The sequence below is a fragment of the Salmo salar genome, chromosome 14 (assembly GCF_965601325.2).
Source record: "Salmo salar chromosome 14, fSalSal1, whole genome shotgun sequence".
Lineage (NCBI taxonomy): Eukaryota > Metazoa > Chordata > Actinopteri > Salmoniformes > Salmonidae > Salmo > Salmo salar.
In genome coordinates this window covers 34427910-34453559 of record NC_138304.1, presented here as the reverse complement: position 1 = coordinate 34453559, position 25650 = coordinate 34427910, and the positions used below count along the sequence as shown (strand labels likewise).

Here is a 25650-nt window from a genome sequence, read left to right as displayed (position 1 = left end):
AGTCACAAGGCTCTGTAGCTCTGGAGGTTCATAGCAGCATCAGTGAAAACTTTCTGGGTGAATAAACGGCTGTAACAGAACAAGTCATCCTGGATGAAATAAACAAATAGTCGAACTACAGTAGTTGAGCAAGAGCACCAGTCATGAAGGCGACCGACAGACCAAGCCAGGGAACAATGAGGCCATTGGCAGGAGTCCTGAGTGTCTTGCCTGTACTTGGTGGTGAGGGGTTTTGAAGAAAAATGAGCCATTGTCTCTCTCTCTCATCCTGCTTCCGAACCTCAGCAAAGCTGAGCAATGTCTCTGGAAGCCGTCCCAGGATGCTCCACTGTGAAGAATACTAGTCTGGTCAAACCTAGCTGGCCCCATGGAGAGGTAGGTGTGCCTTCTTTATTTGTTATCCATTTGTGATGCTCTTGTTTTACCTCAGGGGTCTTCTGATGTATTTTTATGTAATGCTATGTACTGTAGTTAGGTATGATATGTATTCTAATTATGAGGGCACCAGGCTGATCAGGCAGCTGCCCTCTGGGCAGTGGTCACACCGGTACATTTTTGCATGTTATTTCCAAAGAAGCTTTCTTGGATTCTTATAGACCATATAATTTACAGTATTTACAGTCAAAGGAGAAGAACAGCTGAGTGTTGTTACTGTTTCTGTAGGTCAGTTACCATCGAACTGCAGACTACAATCAATCAATGTTGCCCTGGAGGCTGCTCTGCAGGGTGGTCAAGAGCTGGCACAGCCATAACATCTGTTTTAAACCTAACCCTAACTTTAACCTTAACCACAATGCTAACTCTAATGCCTGAGACCAAAAAACACATTTTTGTTTTCATATTGACAATTTTGACTTTGCAGCTGGCCCATCTAGTGGAAACCACTCAAAGCAATTTTTATTTGTCACATGCTTTGTAAACAACAGGTGTAGACTAACAGTGAAATGCTTACTTACGGGTCCTTCCCAACAATGCATTAAGGAATAAGATTGTTATTTGTATACAGCACAGTGTGTATTCTCTCCCTTCCTGTGAGTACACCAGAATAAATATGATTTTTGTACCCTATCAAATTTTATAACCACCAATTCAATATTAGCAATTGAATGTCAATGAGTTCATATACCACGTATCTTCCTTGAGTTATTGTATTATCATTATTGCATTGTGTTATCATGTCTTTAATGGCCTATTATCTGTACCAGCATAATCTTTTTAGAAATGAGTATTATATTATTATCAAACATACTCTACGTAAAACCATAAACCAGCACTAACAAACTGACGTCAACACCTTGATCTACCTCTAGGGCAAGACTCTTGGCAATAAATGTCAAACTGAGTTAAAGGGTGACTTGTGTCATCAGCCCGTTAAAGAGTACCTCAGGTCATCCTCCAGTTATCTGTTGGCACACTACAAAAGTGGATTAGCAACAAGGTCATTGACCTTGTCACCCTGAATCACACTTGAACCAGAAAGAGAGTTCAAATAAATGCTTTTTCATTGTAAAGAGACTACTAACCAAATAATTTTCAGCCGGACATTGTTGCTATATTGGGGTATTTCAATAATATCATGCTCCTGTTAAATGACTTCATTGATAGTTGGTATGTAATAAACATTCTCAGTATGGCCAACCCCTATACATGTGCTATGTGTTGACAGAGTAATAGTTACTCAATGGCAACAAAACCTATTGAGATTCATATTTGTTATTCTGCTGGCATTCCTACAGTGACTATTGCATGTTACTAGGCCACCAGCCTTACTCAAAGATTTACATGCGGTGTCATACTGGGCTGAAGATGATCAGTGTAGGCTCACCTCAAGCCAAACACCTGACGCCTTCTGTAAGTCTGAACCAACAAGTCATAAAATACCGATCCCATATTTAAAAAAGGAATGGACTGCTATACAGAGGGGTCATGCACCTACTTTCTTTTGGGGGGACACTGATGGCCAAATCTTTGAATTAATTATGCATAAAATATACAATACATTTTATATGCTCAGCTTACAAATGGGAAAATAAGGTGGTTTCTGCTATGTAAGAACAAAGGAGGCTCCGACTGTGTGATAGATGCACCATAGGCTAAGCTATCAGATTCAACACATTATTTAAGTATAGCTAATGTGTTACCCTGTCTGTTTGCATCCACTTCTGATGTAAATGTGGAATTAGTGAACTTTTTTTTTATTGTGTCCCATGAATCTCAACGACATGTATGTGTGAAACCCTACAGTGTTGCTACGGTCCTAGTAGAACAAAAGCTTGTCAATTCTCTTACAAAGTAGGCTGGATCGGATTACCTAATTCTGACCACACGTTTACTGTAGCATTTGTTACAGGCTAGGATTGTGTAGTGATACAATAGAGAGCCTTTTGTCATATTGTTGCAGTGGCCTACTACCCTGAGACAGCCTGTGCACGCACAACCATTAAGATACATGGATGCCACCTAGTGGTTTAAAACATCCACTGGCAAAACCAGATGTGGTGGAGAAATTACATACTGCTTACACACGTTTGTATAGAAATTACATTCTGTATCAGTAACAATGAATATGACCTCTTGCATTAAGAAATAAGATTGTTCTTTGCATACAGAGAAGGGCATATTCTATCCCTTCCTGTGAATACACCAGAATAAATAGGATTTTTGTACCCTATCAAATTTAATAACAAGCAATTCAATATTAGTAATTGGATTTCAACGAGTCTATACACCACATATCTTCTTTGAGTTTATTACGTTTCAGGAGATGACCTAGATGCAGACGACGTCGAAGTAACAACAGTTTATTAATCGAACAGGGGGCAGGCAAAAGACAGGTCAAGGGCAGGCACAGGTCAGTAATCCAGATAGGTGGGGCAAAGGTACAGGACGGCAGGCAGGCTCAGGGCAGGCAAAGGTCAGTAATCCAGAAAGGTGGGGCAAAGGTGCAGGACGGCAGGCAGGCTCAGGGTCAGGGCAGGCAGAATGGTCAACACCAGGAAAACTAGGAAATAGGACCAATCGAGCGATAGGAGCAGAGGGAAAACCACTGGTAGGCTTAATGAAAAGAAAGAAACTGGCAACAGACAAACAGAGAACACAGGTATAAATACACAGGGGCTAATGGGGAAGATGGGCGACACATGGAGGGGGTGGAGACAATCACAAAGACAGGTGAAACAGATCAGGGTGTGACAGAGTTGTTGTATTATCATTATTGTGTTGTCTTTTCTGGCCTAATATCTGTATCAAAGTGATATTTTTTATGAAATCAGCATTATCTTTTTAAAACTGAGTATTATCTTATTATCAAACATAGTCTACATAAAACCATAAATCAGCACTAACGAGCTGACTTCAACACCTTGATCTCGTTATTACAGCATTAGTCATGAAATATCACTTTTGACGGTGGCAGGAGAAAGAGCCATAGATATGCAGTTCTGGTGTCAGCTATTGTTGCATGAGACAACACTGCATGGCAAATCTACAGCTAGGAAGTGTTGGCTGACATGATATTAGGCCTGCAGTAGCACTGCCAGTGGCCGAAGTTCACTGAGTTACTGGTTCTGCCTCTTACACTGCAGTAAAAGGTTGTTAGAGTACTAAGAGCTCTGGGGGTGTTGCTTTACTAAGCATTTCTCTGCTACTGAAATCCAAATGACCTTGAATAGGTCTGCTGCTCTTTGGGCCTGGCCTGGGTCCACCCCGTGACATGGCAGTTATGACAAGATAATGTCAAAGATTACGGACCTCCAGCAATCCAAAGAAGCTGTATTTGTTGCTTGGTTTGGTTTAAGGGGAAGTTATGTAGAGTGATTCTTCTGGTGACCTGATAATCATGCAGTCTATTTTAGAGCACATCGATGAAATATATCAGGGATTATTGAAAGTCTGGACAATCTACTTTTTTTCCACACAAAATGTTTCCTTAATTTTTTTAAAGTTATTACACTGCTCAAAAAAATAAAGGGAACACTTAAACAACACATCCTAGATCTGAATGAAATAAATAATCTTATTAAATACTTTTTTCTTTACATAGTTGAATGTGCTGACAACAAAATCACACAAAAATAATCAATGGAAATCCAATTTATCAACCCATGGAGGTCTGGATTTGGAGTCACACTCAAAATTAAAGTGGAAAACCACACTACAGGCTGATCCAACTTTGATGTAATGTCCTTAAAACAAGTCAAAATGAGGCTCAGTAGTGTGTGTGGCCTTCACGTGCCTGTATGACCTCCCTACAACACCTGGGCATGCTCCTGATGAGGTGGCGGATGGTCTCCTGAGGGATCTCCTCCCAGACCTGGACTAAAGCATCCGCCAACTCCTGGACAGTCTGTGGTGCAACGTGGTGTTGGTGGATGGAGCGAGACATGATGTCCCAGATGTGCTCAATTGGATTCAGGTCTGGGGAACAGGCGGGCCAGTCCATAGCATCAATGCCTTCCTCTTGCAGGAACTGCTGACACACTCCAGCCACATGAGGTCTAGCATTGTCTTGCATTAGGAGGAACCCAGGGCCAACCGCACCAGCATATGGTCTCACAAGGGGTCTGAGGATCTCATCTCGGTACCTAATGGCAGTCAGGCTACCTCTGGCGAGCACATGGAGGGCTGTGCGGCACCCCAAAGAAATGCCACCCCACACCATGACTGACCCACCGCCAAACCGGTCATGCTGGAGGATGTTGCAGGCAGCAGAACGTTCTCCACGGCGTCTCCAGACTCTGTCACGTCTGTCACATGTACTCAGTGTGAACCTGCTTCATCTGTGAAGAGCACAGGGCGCCAGTGGCGAATTTGCCAATCTTGGTGTTCTCTGGCAAATGCCAAACGTCCTGCACGGTGTTGGGCTGTAAGCACAACCCCCACCTGTGGATGTCGGGCCCTCATACCACCCTCATGGAGTCTGTTTCTGACCGTTTGAGCAGACACATGCACATTTGTGGCCTGCTGGAGGTAATTTTGCAGGGCTCTGGCAGTGCCCCTCCTGCTCCTCCTTGCACAAAGGTGGAGGTAGCAGTCCTGCTGCTGGGTTGTTGCCCTCCTACGGCCTCCTCCACGTCTCCTGATGTACTGGCCTGTCTCCTGGTAGTGCCTCCATGCTCTGGACACTACGCTGACAGACACAGCAAACCTTCTTGCCACAGCTCGCATTGATATGCCATCCTGGGTGAGCTGCACTACCTGAGCCACTTGTGTGGGTTGTAGACTCCGTCTCATGCTACCACTAGAGTGAAAGCACCGCCAGCATTCAAAAGTGACCAAAACATCAGCCAGGAAGCATAAGAACTGAGAAGTGGTCTGTGGTCACCACCTGCCGAACCACTCCTTTATTGGGGGTGTCTTGCTAATTGCCTATAATTTCCACCTGTTGTCTATTCCATTTGCACAACAGCATGTGAAATTTATTGTCAATCGGTGTTGCTTCCTAAGTGGACAGTTTGATTTCACAGAAGTGTGATTGACTTGGAGTTACATTGTGTTGTTTAAGTGTTCCCTTTATTTTTTTGAGCAGTATATATATATTTTGATAGACCAAAGTTTCAGCTAACACAACATGTAAAGGAACAACCTCCTAATTCTTTTTTTTCTTCTTCATGGAATATAAAAAATGGATTTGTCAACTCTGTCAGACACCATAAAAGGCTTTTCATTCTTAAATGTATTGTACAACAAGTGTTTGAAACCTTGATTGTTTAATTCTAACAGATTATTCAAATATGAAATACGAACCTCCAAATGTTGTTTTGTTTTTTTATATAATGTTATATAATGTTCCAGGTCTAATGTCGTTAGCATTTGGCATGTTCTTCTAGATTACGAACATGTTTTACGGAGTTGACAAAAAGGGCACTTTTCTAAGTAGCAATTTAGTTTTTCCTCAGTTGCTTTGACTCTAAAAACTGCAAAGGTTGCGATGTGTACCATATGTCTCACATAAAGATGTCTGATGGCTGGCTAATAAGGTTACAAACATCTCTAATCATCATATTCTAGACAGATCACATCTTAATGTTGAGATTAAAAAGGATAACTTTTTTTCAAATGCAAAAATATTGCATGAAAATCTATTTAGATATCAGCAAAGCATTTCTCTTGCTGCCTCACTGAAACTATACTAGAATGTCTCAGAATAAATTGACTGGTGCTTTCATCTCAGAACCCAGGTGAATGGAAAATTGGGTGCTCTTCTGGCATTTTTCATGCGTTTTTACATGAAGCGGCTTAGAGTGTGTTTTATATAATCGAGAGACATGGTCCGTACCAAGCAGACAGTACTAAGCACTTGTTAGAACATACAGTCAGGTCCATAAATATTTGGACATTGACCAAGTTATTATTATTTTAGCGGTCTACCACAGCATATTGGAGATGAAATGAAATAGTGCAGACTTTCAGCTTTAATTTGAGGGTATTTACATCCAAATTGGGTGAACGGTGTAGGAATTACAGCACTTTTTATATGTGCCCCCCCCCCCCCCCCCCTTTTAAGGGACCAAAAGTAATTGGACAATTAGCTTCTTAGCTGTTCCATGGCCAGGTGTGTCTTATTCCCTCATTAGTTAATTTACAAGTAAGCAGAAAAAAAAGTCTAGAGTTGATTTCAAGGGTGGCAAAGAGCTGTCACTGCCAGTGAAGCAGGGAATTATTAGGTGGAAAAATCTAAACAAACCCATCAGAGAGATAACAAAACATTAGGTGTGGCCAAATCAACTATTTGGTACATTCTTAAAAATAAAGTACGCACTGGTGAGCTCAGAAACACCAAAAGGCCCGGAAGACCACGGAAAGCAACTGTGATGGATGACAGAAGAATTCTTTCCCTGGTGAAGAAAAACCCCTTCACAACAGTTGGCCAGATCAAGAACACCCTCCAGGAGGTAGGCGTATCTGTGTCAAAGTCAACATTCAAGAGAAGACTTCATCAACGTAAATACAGACGGTTTACCACAACATGTAAACCATTGGTAAGCCTCAAACAGGAAGACCAGATTAGAGTTTGCCAAACAACATCTAAAAAATCCTGTACAGTTCTGGAACAACATCCTATGGACAGATGAGACAAATCTCAACTAGTACCAGAATAATGGGAAGAGAAGAGTATGGAGAAGGGAAGGAACTGCTCACGATCTGAAGCTTACCACCTCATCTGTGAATCATGGTGGAGGTAGTGTTATGGTGTGGGCATGTATGGCTGCCAATAGAACTGGTTCCCTTGTATTTGTTGATGATGTGACTGCTAACAAAATCAGCAGGATGAATTCTGAAGTGTTTAGGGCTATATTATCTGCTCAGATTCAGCCAAATGCTTCAAAACTCATTGGATGGCACTTCACAGTGCAGATGGACAACGACCCAAAGCACACTGCGAAAGCAACCCAATACTTTTTTAAGGCAAAGAAGTGGAATGTTCTGCAATGGCCAAGTCAATCACCTGACCTGAATCCAACTGAGCATGCATTTCACTTGCTGAAGGTAAAACTGAAAGCAAAATGCCCCAAGAACAAGCAAGACCTGAAGACAGCTACAGTAAAGGCCTGGCAGAGCATCACCAGGGAAGAAACCCAGCAGTTGATGTCTACGGGTTACAGACTTCAGGCAGTCATTGACTGCAAAGGATTTGCAACCAAGTATAAAAACTCACAATTTAATTTATTAATATGTAAGTTTGTACAATTACCTTTGAGGTCCTAAAATTGGGGGGACCACATAAAAGTGCTGTAATTCCTACGCCATTTACCCAATTTGGATGTAAGTATCCTCAAATTGCTCATCTTGATTGTTTCCTTTCAAATCCATTGTGGTGGCGTACAGAGACATAATGACAATAACTCCAAATATTTATGGACCTGACTGTATGTGGGTGAGGTAATACATGCTTTCTAGATACTACCTACCAAACGTGCAGAAAATAGGATTGGTGTAGTTCAGGTAATACTAATTACATATTTGGGATCATCCATTAAATGAACAAATCACTTTTAATCTGCAGAAACTGAATTTAAGACAGTCCTTAGGCTTACATCTCACTCACTCCAAGTGCAACATCTGCCTGAAAGACAGAGCACTGATACATCACTTCCTACTGACCCCAGAATAGACACAGCAGCATATGCTTTTCCACTATTTCTCTCAACTTGCATAAACATTAACGGGACATGGATGTCTGCTCATCATGTCAACCCTACAGGCAATGCCAGTCTTCAGCCGAGAGGTTCTGTCTCAATATACGTTAGTACAGAATCTGCATAGAGAAGACTTAATTCTTAGTGTGTTTATACTATCTGAACACAGTACAACCAAAACCTCCAGGTAGATATTTAGCAGGCCCAATGTTCTATTGGAACATCCTTTTTGGCTGTAGCTGTAGAAATGTCCTCTTTGTCCGTGTTTGTTCTAAGAAATTGTATGGAGTTACAGCATATGCATAGTTCTTACGTAATGATAAGCAAGGGTTCCATTGGAGGAAGAGTACTTCAACCATTCCAATTAATTCTCAAATTGTTTGGGGCAGTCAACGTTTACCGGCTATTTAAAGATCTACATCAAATGTACATTATTCTATTATATAAATGTACAGCAAAATGTCAGGGATTTTGTACAGTATGTTACCAAGTCCTACACAACTATACTGCAATGCCTTGTTGACTAAGATTAGACAGCCAAGCTCAGCTGAAGGAAGTTTTTCTAGGATAATGTTGGCATTCAACTCTAGGCTCTTTATCCCCAGTCGCTTCAGTGGACTGGAGCCTCCATCAAACTGGCACAGGACGCACAGAGCCAGGGGGTAGGATAGAATAGGCTTGGATGAAAAACGGAAAGAAAAGTGAACAAATGAGAGAGGACTGCCACCACTCTCAGGGAGCCTATAGGATATACCCCACTCTGCTCTGCGCTGCCTGGGAAGAGAAATTGGATGGTGTGGGGGAAAGGAGAAGGGGGGGAAAGGAGAAGGGGGGGCAAGCACCGACAGAGTTGCATGCTTTTCTCTGGTGTCTTGTGTCACTCTTTTCTCTGGGGGGCCCCGTCCAAGTCACATGGCTGTGCTTGATCTGTTACATAAACACAGACCTCCGTGGCCCCCAGTCGGCTCCCATTAACTTAGTTCTGCAGTGTCTCGGTGACATTGGCAAGGGGCTGAGGAGAGCAAAGCTGTCGAGATGTTCACTTCTTGTTGTCCTTGATGTTGCATCATTTTAACTCCACTGCAGACAGACAACAGAACTCTCAATGACCTCTTGAAGGTGATAACTGATTGATATTGAGCATCAGGGTCTCACAAATACATTGTATATTTGTGCGCTTATCAAATTCTTGTGTAAAGTGTTATTTGAACAGCATGCACCATTTTGTGCAACAAAAGATGACACACTAAAATGAATCTGTTTGTCAACTCAACAAATCATTTTGTACTTTTATTTTGAGTAGATACAATTCTTGGATGGGATAGCCTACACACACTTACATTTTCTGTCAGTTTACCATCACACCCGTAAACTTAAAGATCTGACCCTTTTTTTCACTCAGAACCTAAAGCAAGGATATGCACACTCTTGATACCATTTGAAAGGAAACACTTTGACGTTTGTGGAAATGTGAAAAGAATGTAGGAGAATAACACATTAGATCTAGTAAAAGATAATACAAACAAAAAAACATGTGTTTAAAAAAAAAAAATGGTTCCATTATCTTTAAAATGCAAGGGAAAGGCCATACATTAAGGTAGGATCCTATGTGTAATTTAGATTTTGCTTACAAATGATGGCAGCAGTGTGTGTGCAAAGTTTCAGACGGATCCAGTGAAGAATTACTTCACTACACAATATTTTGCATCAAGTCTGCCAGGATTGGTCAATTGATGCATTTTCAAGTACATAACTACACAGAACATACAGAAATGCTATGATAATAAAAAAATTAAGTTTACACACTCCCAGGAATGTCATATATGATGGATCATTAGCTTCCCTACAGAAAATACACTAAACTTCACACATCTAGATGGTCGGGGGGGGGGGAGTCAGAGACAGTAGTAGGGTGTACATTTACAAACAAATCTATGCTACATTTTATCTCTGGGACCCTCAGGATGACAAATCAGAGCAAGATTACCGAACGTAAGTACTTTAATTTATCTTCAGCGTTGAATGCATCAAACCAATTACCGTAATAACTGTTTCGTTGTTGTGGACTATCCTCAAACAATAGAATGGTATTTTATTTCTGTAATAGCTACTGTAAATTGGAAACTGCAGATACATTAACAATAATTTAAGCTTTCTGCCCATATAAGACATGTCCCGGAAAGTTGGCTGTTGTATTCAACGTTTTCTAGTCACATTATTGCATACTGAGCTACAACCGTTCCGGTTTAGGGACACAGTAGAGGTTAAATTGAGTGGCATTTTTTCAATTGGAGATTACATTAAATACCGAGCTTGAACAGAAAGTTTGATACACTTACTTAGTTATTAACTGAGTGAGCACCACTTAATATATAATGACTAACTTATAATAACCAGAACATGTATATAAATAGGCTAGTTACTGGACCATCTGTGTATTTTGGATGGCAGCAAGATTTTGGAGCTGTGCATGTGATCCGACTTGGAGAAGAAGCCACGTGATGGTCTGACTGTGTTGCTTCCCCCAGGGACAGCACAGCACATGGCTGGCTAGATGAACTCCTAATGCTCCAGTCATTCCAGCAGCATCCCCTTTCCTCCTCTAGATCTTCTCAGTCAGATTGGGGGAGGGAGGGATGGGTGGAGGAGGGGATGTTTGGAAGCAAGGCCTCTAGAGGATGGGTCCTTCAGGCCCAGCTGGCTTGGTTTCAGAGCCAGCACCCCACTCTGTCACCTCACTCACACAGCCTCACGTCTCAACCACTAAAATGGCCAAGATTCTTTTCTTGAGCACTCTCACCCAGCTCGCCACACTCTCACCCAGCTCGCCACACTCTCACTCAGCTCGCCACACTCTCACCCAGCTCGCCACACTCTCACCCAGCTCGCCACACTCTCACTCAGCTCGCCACACTCTCACCCAGCTCGCCACACTCTCACCCAGCTCGCCACACTCTCACTCAGCTCGCCACACTCTCACCCAGCTCGCCACACTCTCACCCAGCTCGCCACACTCTCACCCAGCTCGCCACACTCTCACCCAGCTCGCCACACTCTCACCCAGCTCTCCACACTCTCACACAGCTCTCCACACTCTCACACAGCTCTCCACACTCTCACCAAGCTCTCCACTCTCTCACCAAGCTCTCCACTCTCTCACCAAGCTCTCCACACTCACACAGCTCTCCACACTCTCACACAGCTCTCCACACTCTCACACAGCTCTCCACACTCTCACACAGCTCTCCACACTCTCACACAGCTCCCCACACTCCCACATAGCTCTCCACACTCTCACACAGCTCTCCACACTCTCACAAAGCTCTCCACACTCTCACATAGCTCTCCACACTCTCACACAGCTCTCCACACTCTCACAAAGCTCTCCACACAGCTCTCCACACAGCTCTCCACTCTCTCTTAAGTCGGATCACTTTTCACTGGACTCCCATTTCATACTCTCATGCTTGAATAAAAAAAAAAAGTATATTTCAAGTGGGCCTCTTTTGTCTTCTATTGTTCCTGCAAGCCAGGGGGGAGGCCAATGCCATCACATCAGATCAACTCCTTGAATAGCCTTCTCCTTGAAGTTTGTAGTTGTGTAAACATATGTTGTTCCCCTTAAGTGTGTGTACATTACTGTATTTATACATGGGATATTGCTTTTCAACAGGAAGTTCAAAAATAGCCAGAGTTATCTTTAAGAAATGTTAAATAATTACTTTTTTTCTGAAAATACTTGTCCCCAGATGAAAAATATGACCAGTAACCCTAATCCTGCGTCAGAGGTTTCCAGTGATGTCTGAGCAGAAATAAAACATTGATCAAATTACAGTTGATACAAATGACAAATCTGTTACCCACACACCCCAGTTTACTAATGAAAGAGATGGATAAGGCTTGCATCTGCTTTGTATCCAGATATATTTCATTTAATTATGATTATTGGCGTCATTGAGGTCTCTTTTAGAGGAAGACTGTAAATCACTACACAACACAGCTATATGTTCATTGTAACACTGGCCAGATACATTTATTTTAACATTAGCCAGATACTGTTTTCTTTATACTGTTGTGCACCAAAGGTATTTGAGTTTAGCTCAAGGCCACTTCCAGTATTAAATAGCATACAGTACAATGGCTAGCACATTGGGGAATGATTTTTCCAATTACAACTTATGTATATGAACTATGATTTCTCCTTGGATACAAATATTTCAGCCTAGCCTTAAAGACTGGACGTAACATAGTAAATGTAAATCTGTGACACTTAAATTATTCTCAAAAGTATGATATATTGCATTTGGTATGTTTACATAAGGTTACTTAAGCCCAGAAAATGTATACATACCATACACAATGTAACATATCATGATAAAATGGAGGGAGACAGATTTAGGTTTACTATATTAGGTCTACCCCAGAGTCCAGGTTGAATAGTTATGAAGCAGGGATATAGAATATGGCCAGAGAACAATACGATATGAATAAGGCATGGTTTGCTTCCACTGTACACATAGATGCTATTTTAGTCATGTGAAAAAAGCTGGCACATGCACTAAGTAACATTGTGTGCTATTCCGTTCCAGTTCTACGGCCTGACAAAAAGCCTTGAGTGTAAACACCATGTCGGAAAAGACGCGGAGCGTAGCGCAGAGTGGGACCTGTCCACCAGTCCCATCTTTGGCCATCCGCCTGGATAGAACGTCTAAATATTTGGACATCTGATATGACTGAGCGTACCTGTTGGATACATTCAAGCAAATCTGGTGTAAGGCCATGTGGTTTTTATCTCTGGGTGGCACTTTGGAGAGTGGATATCCCAGCAGGCGCTCCCTCTCATTCTCTCTCTCTCTTTCTCCATTGTTGATTGTTACAATCGAGGACACCTGTTATAATTATGACATATAAGTAGAAGTACAGTTGTTCCGTGTGTGTGTGTGTGTGTGTGTGTGGATGAGAGAGAGAGTGAGAGCACTTCACACGCATGAATATCCATATGCCAACTACTATGAAGATGCGGCTACTTTACACATTGTGCATTTTCAAAGCAAGCTATCACATACACAAGTATAGCTGTACAGGTAGCCTAGGCATGGGGAGGTGAGGAGAGGCAGTTGTGTGGAGAGAACCATGTGTTGCTGAGATCAGAGAAGTGGCAGAGAGATGGAGAGATGTCGTGTGTTACTTACTAAGTGTTGAGCTATAGGGGGTAGGTGTTGAGCAGTGTTGAGCAATAGGGGGTAGGTGTTGAGCAGTGTTGAGCAATAGGGGCTGGGTATTGAGCAATGTTGAGCTATAGGGGCTGGATATTGAGCAGTGTTGAGCTATAGGGGCTGGATATTGAGCAGTGTTGAGCTATAGGGAGTGGGTATTGAGCAATGTTGAGCTATAGGGGCTGGATATTGAGCAGTGTTGAGCTATAGGGGTGGGTGTTGAGCAGTGTTGAGCTATAGGGGGTGGGTATTGAGCAGTGTTGAGCTATAGGGGGTGGGTGTTGAGCTATAGGGGGTGGGTATTGAGCAGTGTTGAGCTATAGGGGGTGGGTATTGAGCAGTGTTGAGCTATAGGGGGTGGGTATTGAACAGTGTTGCGCTATAGGGGGTGGGTATTGAACAGTGTTGAGCTATAGGGGGTGGGTATCGAACAGTGTTGAGCTATAGGGGTGGGTATTGAGCAGTGTTGAGCTATAGGGGCTGGGTGTTGAGCAGTGTTGAGCTATAGGGGGTGGGTGTTGAGCAGTGTTGAGCTATAGGGGGTAGGTGTTGAGCAGTGTTGAGCTATAGGGGGTAGGTGTTGAGCAACGTTGAGCTATAGGGTCTGGGTATTGACCAGTGTTGAGCTATAGGGGGTGGGTGTTGAGCAGTGTTGAGCTATAGGGGGTGGGTGTTGAGCAGTGTTGAGCTATAGGGGGTAGGTGTTGAGCAGTGTTGAGCTATAGGGGGTAGGTGTTGAGCAACGTTGAGCTATAGGGTCTGGGTGTTGAGCAGTGTTGAGCTATAGGGGCTGGGTATTGAACAGTGTTGAGCTATAGGGGGTAGGTGTTGAGCAGTAGTGAGTTATAGGGGCTGGGTGTTGAGCAGTGTTGAGCTAAAGGGGGTGGGTGTTGAGCAGTGTTGAGCTATAGAGGCTGGGTATTGAGCAGTGTTGAGCTATAGGGGCTGGGTATTGAGCAGTGTTGAGCTATAGGGGGTAGGTGTTGAGCAGTAGTGAGTTATAGGGGCTAGGTATTGAGCGGTGTTGAGCTATAGGGGGTGGGTGTTGAGCAGTGTTGAGTTATGGGGGCTGGGTATTGAGCAGTGTTGAGCTATAGGGGGTGGGTGGGGAAGGGTGGGGGTATTGCCACTAACAAGCCTCCCTCAGCTGGGTGGGTGTTAATTTCAAACTGCAGTCAGATGTCCTTAAGTTTGACCCCTCCGATGAGGGTCACTTGCCAGGGGAGAGAGGGAGAGATTTTTTTCTTCTCTTTTTTTATACTTCCTTCTTGGGCAGAAGGCTGGCGTAATAGAAACCAGACACGAGTCAGAATGTGAGGCATTCACAGGAGAAAGAGTTCAGTTCCGTCCTCACTCAGTGGATAAACAAAAAAGAGAGAGGATAGACAGAAAATGCTGTAATAACATATAGTCTTATTATAAGATGTTTGTTGTTTTTACTATGTGGGGAAGATAATGTTGTTGTTAGCTAGTGGGGGTCACGGCATCAGATCAGGATCAGGATGGACCCTCCATGCCATTGCTGTTGTGGAGACTATGCATGAGAGCTCTAGAGATGGCTGTGGAAATGTGGACAAAGTTATGTTTGAACAGAGCGTGCGGTGCAACTTCTTCTCCAGGTGGGTTTTGTCAGTTCTCTGTCAACATTTTCTCCAAACCCTGGGATGCCTATCTCTGCAGAGTTACCGTATTTTCCCTTCATACTGTAGGTGTTGTATTTGGGAAATAGAAAGTTGACTTCAACCCATAAAGAACTTGTCTCTGATTGCCAATGATTGAATTTGAATGGTAGGATTTTTTTATAGACTAAAAATGCAATATTAAATTCCAAGAAAAGTGTCTGTGTAAAAATGCTAAATGCAAAAGTAGAATGTAAAATGTTATGCCAGGTGTACCACCGTTTTAAATCCACAGGGTAAAAGTATAGTTTAGAAATAATATTGAGATAAGTGTCTATTAAAAATACTCAAGGCTTTTGATCCATATGCTCAACTAGGGCTGGGAATTGCCAGGGACCTCACCATGCGATATTATCACGATACTTAGGTGCCGATACGATATGTATTGCGATTCTCACGATTCTATATGTATTGCAATGTCATGCTGCGATTTCATTGCGAATCGATATTCCAAAACATATTACTCCCCATATGTCTTCTGCAGAGGGACAAGAAACAGTCATGAGAACAAGTTTTGATCAGTCAGGGAAATAAAAGTGCTGAAAACAAATTGTCTCACTATTTAAAAATAAGATTGAGAACAATCTATGAAGGGCAACAGGTAGCCTAGTGATTTAATAAGAGTGTTGGGCCAGTATCTGAAAGGTCACTGGTTCAAATCCCTGAGCCAACTCGGCGAAAAAGTCTGACGATAAGAGCATCTGCTAAATGACTAAAACGTAAATGAAGGAAAAATACTGGAGTTTTGGTAGCCAACTAGCACAACAATTATATTGCGATATTGTCAAAACGATACGATATATCGTCAAAAATATTCTTATATGTAACTGTATCAATCCTTTATGCCATCACTATGCTCATCACCTTAAAGCCCAATATGCCTCCTCTCTCTGACAGCAATTTAATCTCAAACATCTGCATCCTTTAGTCCCGCTGTGTAAAACATATTTTGCAGCAAAAAAAAAAAAAGTAGTTCAACTTGGCATACACCTCTGACCAGGGGCACAACTTTCAGTGGGGACGGGGGGACATCCCCTCCACATTCTGAAATTGAAGTTTTGTCCCTCCCAGTTTTATCATTGGAATGTGATACAAAAGGTGGCAGAGGTGTGCTTTAGGACCATGCGGACACCTCTGAGCGGTCGGGTAGGCTGTTGGAGAGTTTATCTGACAGGATATTTTTTTTACAAATAATAATAATAATATATCCCCCCCACTTCTAAAACCAAGGTTGTGCCCCTGCATCTGATACCATGTCATTTGCAATTCTTTATCATGTATATTCTCCCAGGCAGCTACAACCTCAACATTTGTTCATTTCTAATATTGGTGGTTCTCAGTTGGAGACAGATGGTGATGCAACCTGTGCAATAATGGGGATAGAGATTAAATCCAGAGAAGAAATTCCACGCAATTACAGCAACATGTGCTACTGCAACTTGTTTACACCAGACTTGTAAATGCTCGTTCTATTGTTGTAAGATATTGAGGTATAGTTCTTGTTATTGTTCTCTCATTATACAGATTTGTACCATTTGGAATATATTTGACGTGTTCAAAATATTGGTTTAGATCATGTTCAATGATGAATAAAAGTGATAGACTACAACTTTTCATTAGTTATTCATAATAGGACACAGGTCAAAGGTCAAGATCTTGAGGGCAAGTCAAGTTGCACTCCTCAGGTGCAATTGCCTTCAAATGGGAGAACAAGGCTGGGGTCAATTCGAATTGAAGGCAGTCAGTTCAGGAAGTAAACGTAACTAAAAATGTATCTATTTTCAATGACTACTCAATAAAATGAGGAGTAGAAGCTATTTATTTCAAAGATTTCCCCCCCCCAAAAAATGTATATATTAAAATCACTTTCTGAATTGACTGCCTTCAATTCTTATTGACCTCAGCCCTATGGAAGACCAAAGCATATGTTGTAATACAGAAATGGAAAGATAGCCTACATAATAACAGTGCATCTTTTTGGTCATATCACTCTGTAGTTTTTTCCTTCAGCTAAATCCAGATACTGAAATTGATATTTACAAGATTTATTTATATTATGAGAGGGAATAAAATAAGATGTGCCTACAATTAAAACTTACACATGAAGATAGTAATTGCGTTCATTAATACAGCATTCTCAAATCATGATTTTTCCAATATTATTGTTGAGACAGAAATTGTTTACAGAAATTAAACGTTGTTATTCCCCAAATGCTCTGTTAGCAGGCTTGTGAGCATGAAAACATGTTTATTGCTTTCTTGCATGGGTAACTTGCTCTTTCTGACATTAAGCATGGTATATGTACGTGTTAGAGATCCCACAATAAAACAGTACAATATCACACAGCGGAAGAGCGGAAGTTAACAAGCTACACAAAAACATATTCCCCTTTCAAGTTCAACTGTATGAAATACCAACTGAATATAATAAATGTTGCAAACTACCCACAAACCACTGAATTGCTGTATACAGTTCCACCTCTAAAACATGCCCAAATTGGGGCACTCTTCGTAATAAAGCCAAGCCATAATCCTCGATTGGGCTTCAGTTACACAAACCTGCCTTACCTCAAGATCTAGGCAGTGATGTACTTTAGTGAAGTGTAATTTACGTATACGGTTTACTAACTTATTACACTAGGTAAGTGTTTCAAATAAGGGTTTACCCACCTATTTTTTACACCCCTGGTCCTGAGGCAGATGAAGAGTTACCCACAGTAGCTGCCATCTGTGGCCTGGCCATGTGGTGCTAGCTGATCCTCCCTCCCTCCCTCCCTCCCTCCTCAGTGTGAGACTGAAGCAGCAGCACTGGGTCTGGAGGGCAGGCCTCGTGGCAGCTACACAGACGAACAAGCCTCTCCTGTTCACTGTGTTCACTCAGATGGCAACGAAGGGAGATCAGGGGAGATGGCACGTCCCACGACAGGGAAAACAGTGCTGCTATACAGTCATGATACTATCAACTCACAAAGCGGGCAGTCGGCCTGCTCTGTGTGAGGGGAGTAGTAACACTAGTGGGACAACATCCTGGGCTATAGATGGTTTACTTCTGTTCTTCTAGAATTGTAATTTTTATTAGGATCCCATTAACTGATGCCATAGCGTGAGCTAGTCTTCATGGGGTCCATAGAACTTAAAAGAGATTGCAAAAAATGACATTTACATTAAGACATTACAAACATTTAACACGTAGACGTCTCTAGACTAAGATTCAACAGTCGATCTGAGAGACCCAGGTCAACGTTCAAGGGAACCTATAGGGATTCTCTCTCAGAATACTGAGACCAGCACACAGAGACACCTCCACATATGTGTTCTCTCTCTCCTCCTCCATATGCCTCCTATCTTCATATCACCCAGCTGCATCACTCAGTACACTCCTTTAACCTGGGGAGAATTAATCTAGTTATCCCTTCATTCAGTCATTGGAAGCTGCATCATTAAATAATATGAGAATAGTAGAAGCTTTTGAGTAATCTTTACAGTAAGTTAGGTACCCCTCACTATGTATGTATATGTTTGACTAATCTAAGGTATAGCCTATGCAATGGATTACAATTTAAATTAGTTATATCATTGTCACACTGGTAGGAATTTGTGTGATACGTCATAAAACATTTTTGTGTTTTTAGCTAAATTGAATTTATTTATTATTTAAAAAAGAATGCACTCCAATAGTTTTATGTGCGTTTGATAATTATAGTGAATAAGAAAGGACATACAAGAAAGCCAAATTAGGACATCATTTTTTTGCACATGGAAGTGAGTGGGAACAGTCTATTAATCATTTGATTAATTTCAAACGGGGCCCAGGGATTATCTTCATAGTCGTTGCTTTTAATTAACATTAGTCTGTGTTGTGTCCCTCTGAGGTCTTGCATGTCCAACGCCTTGGTTGACACTGTAGTGTGAATTTAATTGGATTATCTTGACTGCTGACGGGCTGAGGATCATTAAATGCCTCAGCTTGCAACTTTGGCATCATGTACTATTTATTATAGCAAAAGTTGTGTGAAAATATATAATTTTAATGCATTTATTTTGTCTTCATGTTGGGATTATCTCAATATCAAATCATTTCTGGGTAACCATGAATTACCTTACTATGATTGCTTTCAATTAAAATGCTTGAAAAGAAACAACAATAGTTTATTTGCAAAGAACAATTTCTCAAGCAGAATTTTGCTAGGACTGTCAGAGTGGAGTGAGTGGGGAGGGGAAAACCAAAAACGAGTTGTTATTGGCAGAGAGCTTTGGAACCCTCTTTCTTATTGGTCTGTTAACTAATTGACCGCCTGTTGACTTAACAGTATTATTCCAACTTCAGTGTGAAAACATGTATAAAACACAGAAAATCACGTTTTTGACTGCACTGGGCCTTTAAAAGAAAAGCAAAAGTTTTAATGAACCAAACCCCTAATTATACTTATTCTGTGTTCCCAGATGCTAATTGAAAAGCCTCTATGACCACCATGAGCTGGAGCTTTCTAACTCGTCTTCTGGAAGAGATCCACAACCATTCCACCTTTGTGGGGAAAGTGTGGCTCACAGTGCTCATCATCTTCCGCATCGTGCTGACCGCCGTGGGGGGCGAGTCCATCTACTCGGACGAGCAGACCAAGTTTACCTGCAACACCAAGCAGCCCGGCTGTGACAATGTGTGCTATGACGCCTTCGCCCCGCTTTCGCACGTCCGCTTCTGGGTCTTCCAGATCATCATGATCTCCACCCCCTCGGTCATGTACCTGGGCTACGCCATACACAAGATAGCCCGCGCTTCCGAGGTGGAGCGCCGGAAGTTCCACCGCCGGAAGAAGCCCATTCAGGCCCACAGGTGGAGGGAGAGCCACCCACTTGAGGAGGTGCTGGAGAATGAGGACGATGATGCAGAGCCCATGATCTACCAGGAGGACGTGGTGGAAGTCCAGGAGGTCAAGCCGGAGCCGACCAAGCCGCAGAAACATGACGGCCGCCGGCGGATCATGCAAGAGGGCCTGATGAGGATCTACGTCCTGCAGCTTCTGTCCCGGGCCGTATTTGAGATTGGCTTCCTGGTGGGCCAGTATCTTCTCTATGGCTTCCGTGTTAATCCGTCCTATGTGTGCAATAAGGTGCCCTGTCCCCACAAGGTAGACTGCTTCATCTCTCGGCCCACAGAGAAGACCATATTCTTGCTCATCATGTATGTGGTCAGCTGCCTCTGCCTGCTCCTTAATGTTTGCGAGATGTTCCACTTGGGTATCGGAAAGTTCCGGGACACTCTCCGCAAGAGGAGGAACGAGGGGGGGCGACGGCCCTCGTACAGCTACCCGTACTCCCGTAACATCCCCACCTCTCCCCCCATGTACAACCTGGTCATGAAGTCAGACAAGCCCAACAGGATCATCCCCAACAGTCTTATCACCCACCATGAGAAGAACATGGCCAACGATGCACTGGAACATCACCAAGAGTGCACCAGTCCAGACGAGAACATCCCCTCGGACCTGGCCAGTCTGCACCGCCACCTACGGGTGGCCCAAGAGCAGCTTGACATGGCTTTCCAGACCTACAATACTAACAAGAACCAGTCCACCTCCAGGACAAGTAGTCCAGTGTCTGGGGGCACCATGGCAGAGCAGAACAGGGTCAACACAGCCCAGGAGAACCAAGGAGCCAGGCCAAAATCAGCCACTACAGAGAAAGCTGCGACCATTGTAAAAAACGGAAAGACTTCTGTATGGATTTAAGAATGATTAACTTCACGTGGTACAGTAATCATACTGAAAAGCCATTTTTCAATTTCCAGGACCATATTCTGTGGATACTGGAAGATGTGTGAGATGAGACAAGATATTAAAGTCTTTGGAGCATGAATCGATTGCACTGCCCGAATACACTGTAAAAAGTACAATTTCATTCAACATACAATTGTAAGGCAACCAGCTGCAATAGGATTATGAGTTTGCTCAACAACATTTTCATACACAAACGTTTTGTTGTGAATTTGCTCAACAACATGTTTGTTGAGCAAACTCACAATCCTACTGTACGTTGAATCAACAACTTTTTTTTACAGTGTAGATTTAACTTTTGTCACCAGCAGAAACTAGCAGTGTGACATGTCGGATCACGAGCACATAAAATAGGCACATTGTGACATCAGAACAATAGTAAACATATATTTTTTAAACAAACAAATACAGTAGTATGGATCCTATTATTAGTATATTATTGTGTGCTTTAAATGCCATAACCTGAACATAATTAATATATGCATATGTTGCTTAGCGATTTATAGGGAGATATAAAATAAACCATGCTGGCAATATAATTTTACCCTAGCTATTGAACTGGATTAATTTGACAAAATATATTTATAATGGTTTTAACTATAACAATTGTGGCCTCGTTAGCCTAGTTAAAAGCAATGCAGTGGTAAGCACTGTTTAATGGTACTATGCTTGAATCATGATGTTTGAGAAATGGACAGTCAACCAAATGTGAAGATTTTTTTGTTGTTGAGAAATTCAGAACTGTTCAGATTTGCACTTGTAACTTTTTAACTCATTTTGAGTTGTATTATGACATTTAGAGAAATGATGCATGAATAATTTATTTGTTTAAGAAATTTTGGATGTAGTTAGTATAGGTTTTGTTGAAAGAAGAGATGTGACATGTTATAGGACAAATGGTGTTCCATCAGCAGCAAAAATTTGAGCTACACTGTTCTCCATAAAGTCATATTTTAATTCACTCCACTTCTCAAAGCTTTGTCGTGTTAGACATTGTCGGAATAAATTAGTTAAAGAAGAAAAAGGTAAGTTGTTGTATTGAAAACTTACCGTAAACCAATTTCTGATCATTTCTGCTGTTTTTGTGGGGCATATAATGCATGCTTTTACTTTAAAACATTGCTACATTTTTACACATATGACATATACAATACAATGTACATAGTCAAAAATCTATCCTCATAAAGTTGACTCCATATTTTCCTATATTTAGGAATCTGTCTTGAATCAAGTAGTTTTCTGCATTTTTTTCATAGTAGATACATAATTCTGCCTTTAGCATTATGATACTCCAGTCCAAAGTGCCTCAAACGGCTAAGATTGTTCCTGTGTTTTACTCAAAAATAAATAAACCTAGATTATAATGATTGGTGTGTCTCTAATTATATGTCATTGTATATTGTATGTGAAAGGGGATACCTAGTCAAATAAAATTATATTTGTCACATGCGCCGAATACAACAGGTGAAGACCTTACAGTGAAATGTTTACTTACAAACCCTTAACCAACATTGCTTTAAGAAGTTAAGAAGAAAAACGTGTAAAAAAGTAAAAAATGTATAATAAAAAAATTGAAAATAAAAGTAACAAATAATTAAATAGCAGCAGTAAAATAACAATAGCGAGGCTATATACAGGGGTACAGAGTCAATGTGCAGGGGCACCGGTTAGTCGAGGTAATTGCGGTAATATGTACATGTAGGTAGAGTTAAAGTGACTATGCATAGATAACAAACAGAGAGTAAATAATAAACAGAGATGAGTAGCAGCTTAAAAGAGGGGTCTGGGTAGCCCTTTGATTAGCTGTTCAGGAGTCTTATGGCTTGGGGGTAGAAGCTGTTAAGAAGCCTTTTGGACCTAGACTTGGCGCTCCGGTACCGCTTGCTGTGTGGTAGCAGAGAGAACAGTCTATGACTAGGGTGACTGCAGTATTTGACCATTTTTAGGGCCTTCCTCTGACACCGCCTGGTACAGAGGTCCTGGAAGGCGGGAAGCTTGGCCCCAGTGATGTACTGGGCCGTACACACTACCCTCTGTAGTGCCTTGCAGTAGGAGGCCGAGCAGTTGCCATACCAGGCAGTGATGCAAGCAGTCGGGATGCTCTCGATGGTGCAGCATCAGAACCTTTTGAGGATCTGAGGACCCATGCCAAATCTTTTCAGTCTCCTGAGTGGTAATAGGCTTTGTCGTGCCCTCTACACGACTGTCTTGGTGTGTTTGGACCATGATAGTTTGTTGGTGATGTGGACACCAAGGAATTTAAAGTTCTCAACCTGCTCCACTGCAGTCCCGTCAATGAGAATGGGGGCATGCTCGGTCCTTCTTTTCCTGTGGTAAGTTGCACAACAATGCATTCAACCTAAATCTGTCTTTCGCATTTAACCCAACCCCTCTGAATCAGAGATGTGCGGGGGACTGCCTTAATTGACCATGCACTCAGGAGGATACCAAATAAAATTTAAAAGAATGTGTAAATTATCCATAAAACTGTCATTCAGTATCTCATGATTCAGTATGTCACAAAATGTGTAATGATGAATAAGAGTATTTAAGTTATGATTTCCTAATATAAATTTGATCCAAAACCATCAACGTCAAAAGCATTTCTGTTTGCTAATGGTAGGCCAGAGACAATGTTGGCAAGTCAAGCTCATAATGGAGTGCATACACAATAAGTAAGTATTACCTCCCATGAATCATTACTAAAATATCAATGCCAAAGGAATGTGTACCATAAGGCTGAAAATTAAACATGTTCAGTCATCAAACATGTTCAGTCATGTCAAAACAATTAGGCCTACTGACCAGTCAAAATTATTATATATTTTAAAAATAATTTTAAAACATACAATCTATCTGCAGTGAAGCCGCTCAACATTACGTTCGGTCATCCAGCAGACACACCCATCCAGAGCGACCCACTGGAGCAATCAGGGTCAAGCGCCACGTTTAAGGGCACAAGGACAGATCACCCACCCAGTCGAATTGGGGACCCGAAACATCGACCTCTTGGTCACCGCCCCAAGCTCCCAACCGCCAGGCCACTAACCATCCCAAGATCCCCCCACAGTTCCCCTCGAGAGCTGCCCCTCAACCAACCAAGCCACCCCCACAGTCCCCCCTGAAAAACCTCCCACTCCACTCCCCCAAACCCTCCCATCTCCATCCCCCCAAGCCACCATCCCCCTCCAACCCAACCAAAATGTTATAACAATATGGAGGGCTCCGTGAGGCTCCGCATTGAGATGATTGGCTGATGGTTTGTGGGGAAGGTACGTCCTGCATAAACACAAACTCACTTCCTTGACAACTTCCTGCTCCGCTAAGAGCAAGAAGTATGAAATCTGTGACGTCTGTAGACGCTGCATCACAGTAGATGCTGTACGGCCACTTCAGAGGTCAGATGGACCATGCAGATCCAATCCGACGTCTGCATTGGCTGTACAGCATTTACAGTGATATGGCCTCTGCAGAAGTCAAGACATTCATACTTCTTGCGCTTCGCCGACCAGCACAGAACTGTTGTGAAGGAAGTTGTCAAGGAAGTGAGTTTCTGTTTATACAGGACCTCACGCCCTCACCTACCGTCAACCAAACATGTCAATGCGGAGCTATGCGGAGCCCTCCACATTGTTACAAAATTTGAAAGGTGCACAGCGATGCAGTACGGAGCTCAATTTGGCGTCTGCATGCCTCCGGAGGCTCCACAAATTGCGTCACACAATCCATAGGGTGCCTCTGACCACATTTTTGGATCAAGCAAAAATTGGCTCTTAGCAACACCAAGTTGGGTTCCAGCAAATCCGTAAACGCAGTCACTCTGCTCTTTTTATAGGCTACAAGATAGATTTTCTTCTAACTGAATTATTAAACTGAAGTTTATAGTAAAGGCTACAAAAATGCTAATATTGAGGATGCCCACTGTTTTGAGCAATGTGGGTTAAATTTACAACCCACTACCTCGTTTTATTTAGGACACAGGAGTTTGGCACTGAAACAATCATCTGATAGGAGCTGGGCCACTCCATTTATTTGCTCAACTTGTTGGTATTTGTATTTCCCGCACCTTTTCATACGCTTTCTAGGATCACAATATTAAACATTTCTTCATTTTTTGTTATATTGGTTTACACTTAGACATATTGGGTTTTAATGGTATTATTTTACCATAGTTTCACTCTTGGTTTATTCTTGGTCCATCTGCATGGAATTACTTTTGTGCCTTTAACTTGTATTTTTCATTAGGTACAGCACATGGGAAGTTAATGGAAAAAGTTATTTGTATGTACACTACGTTATCACGCACAGCCTTTTATCAGTTTGATGGAAACATCTCTGGTGGGAAAATGCAAATATTGTTTTATGAAAATGTTTGAATATTCGCATTAAAATCTGTTGCAAATTGGATGGAAACCAAGCTAATGATATCATGATTGCATGAAACGCTTTCCTCTTTGCCTGCAATTTTCTGGTTAAGTTACCCTGCTCTTTTTTTTGGAGTGACAGGTCAGCCTCACCCAATGATCCAGTTTGTTTACATCCTAGCTAAATATTGGTACTATGTTAGATAGGCTACTGTGCACCTGGATAACTTGCACGCAACTCGTTTGTTACTGTATAAAGTACCTTGATTGCTAGTTCCAGAAGCTAGATTTGTCGATTGTATCCGCTGAACTATTATCTATCTTCAGCCCCTAACTATGTTAGCTAGCTAACAGGCTAAGACGTTGAATCACACAAATGACTGTGGTCATTTCTAGATACAGTAGCTGCAGTAAAATATAACCAAAGCCAAAACCAATTTTTCTAACCACACCAATCTATGCATATATGTCCAGTAACA

The 25650-nt window shown here is 42.0% G+C and overlaps 1 protein-coding gene across 2 annotated transcripts; it reads left to right on the top strand.

Moving 5' to 3' along the window:
• Positions 1 to 129: 129 nt before the first annotated feature.
• gjc2 (gap junction protein gamma 2) lies at positions 130 to 22174 on the top strand. 2 transcript variants are annotated; one of them, XM_014140579.3, is made up of 2 exons: positions 130 to 375; positions 19477 to 22174. In XM_014140579.3, the coding sequence occupies exon 2, from the start codon at positions 19497 to 19499 to the stop codon at positions 20760 to 20762; it is 1266 nt and encodes a 421-aa protein (XP_013996054.1). In that variant the 5' UTR covers positions 130 to 375; positions 19477 to 19496; the 3' UTR covers positions 20763 to 22174. The 2 variants fall into 2 exon arrangements, with proteins under 2 accessions (XP_013996054.1, XP_013996053.1); XM_014140578.3 differs by lacking the exon at positions 130 to 375 and adding an exon at positions 14554 to 14973.
• Positions 22175 to 25650: the final 3476 nt, after the last annotated feature.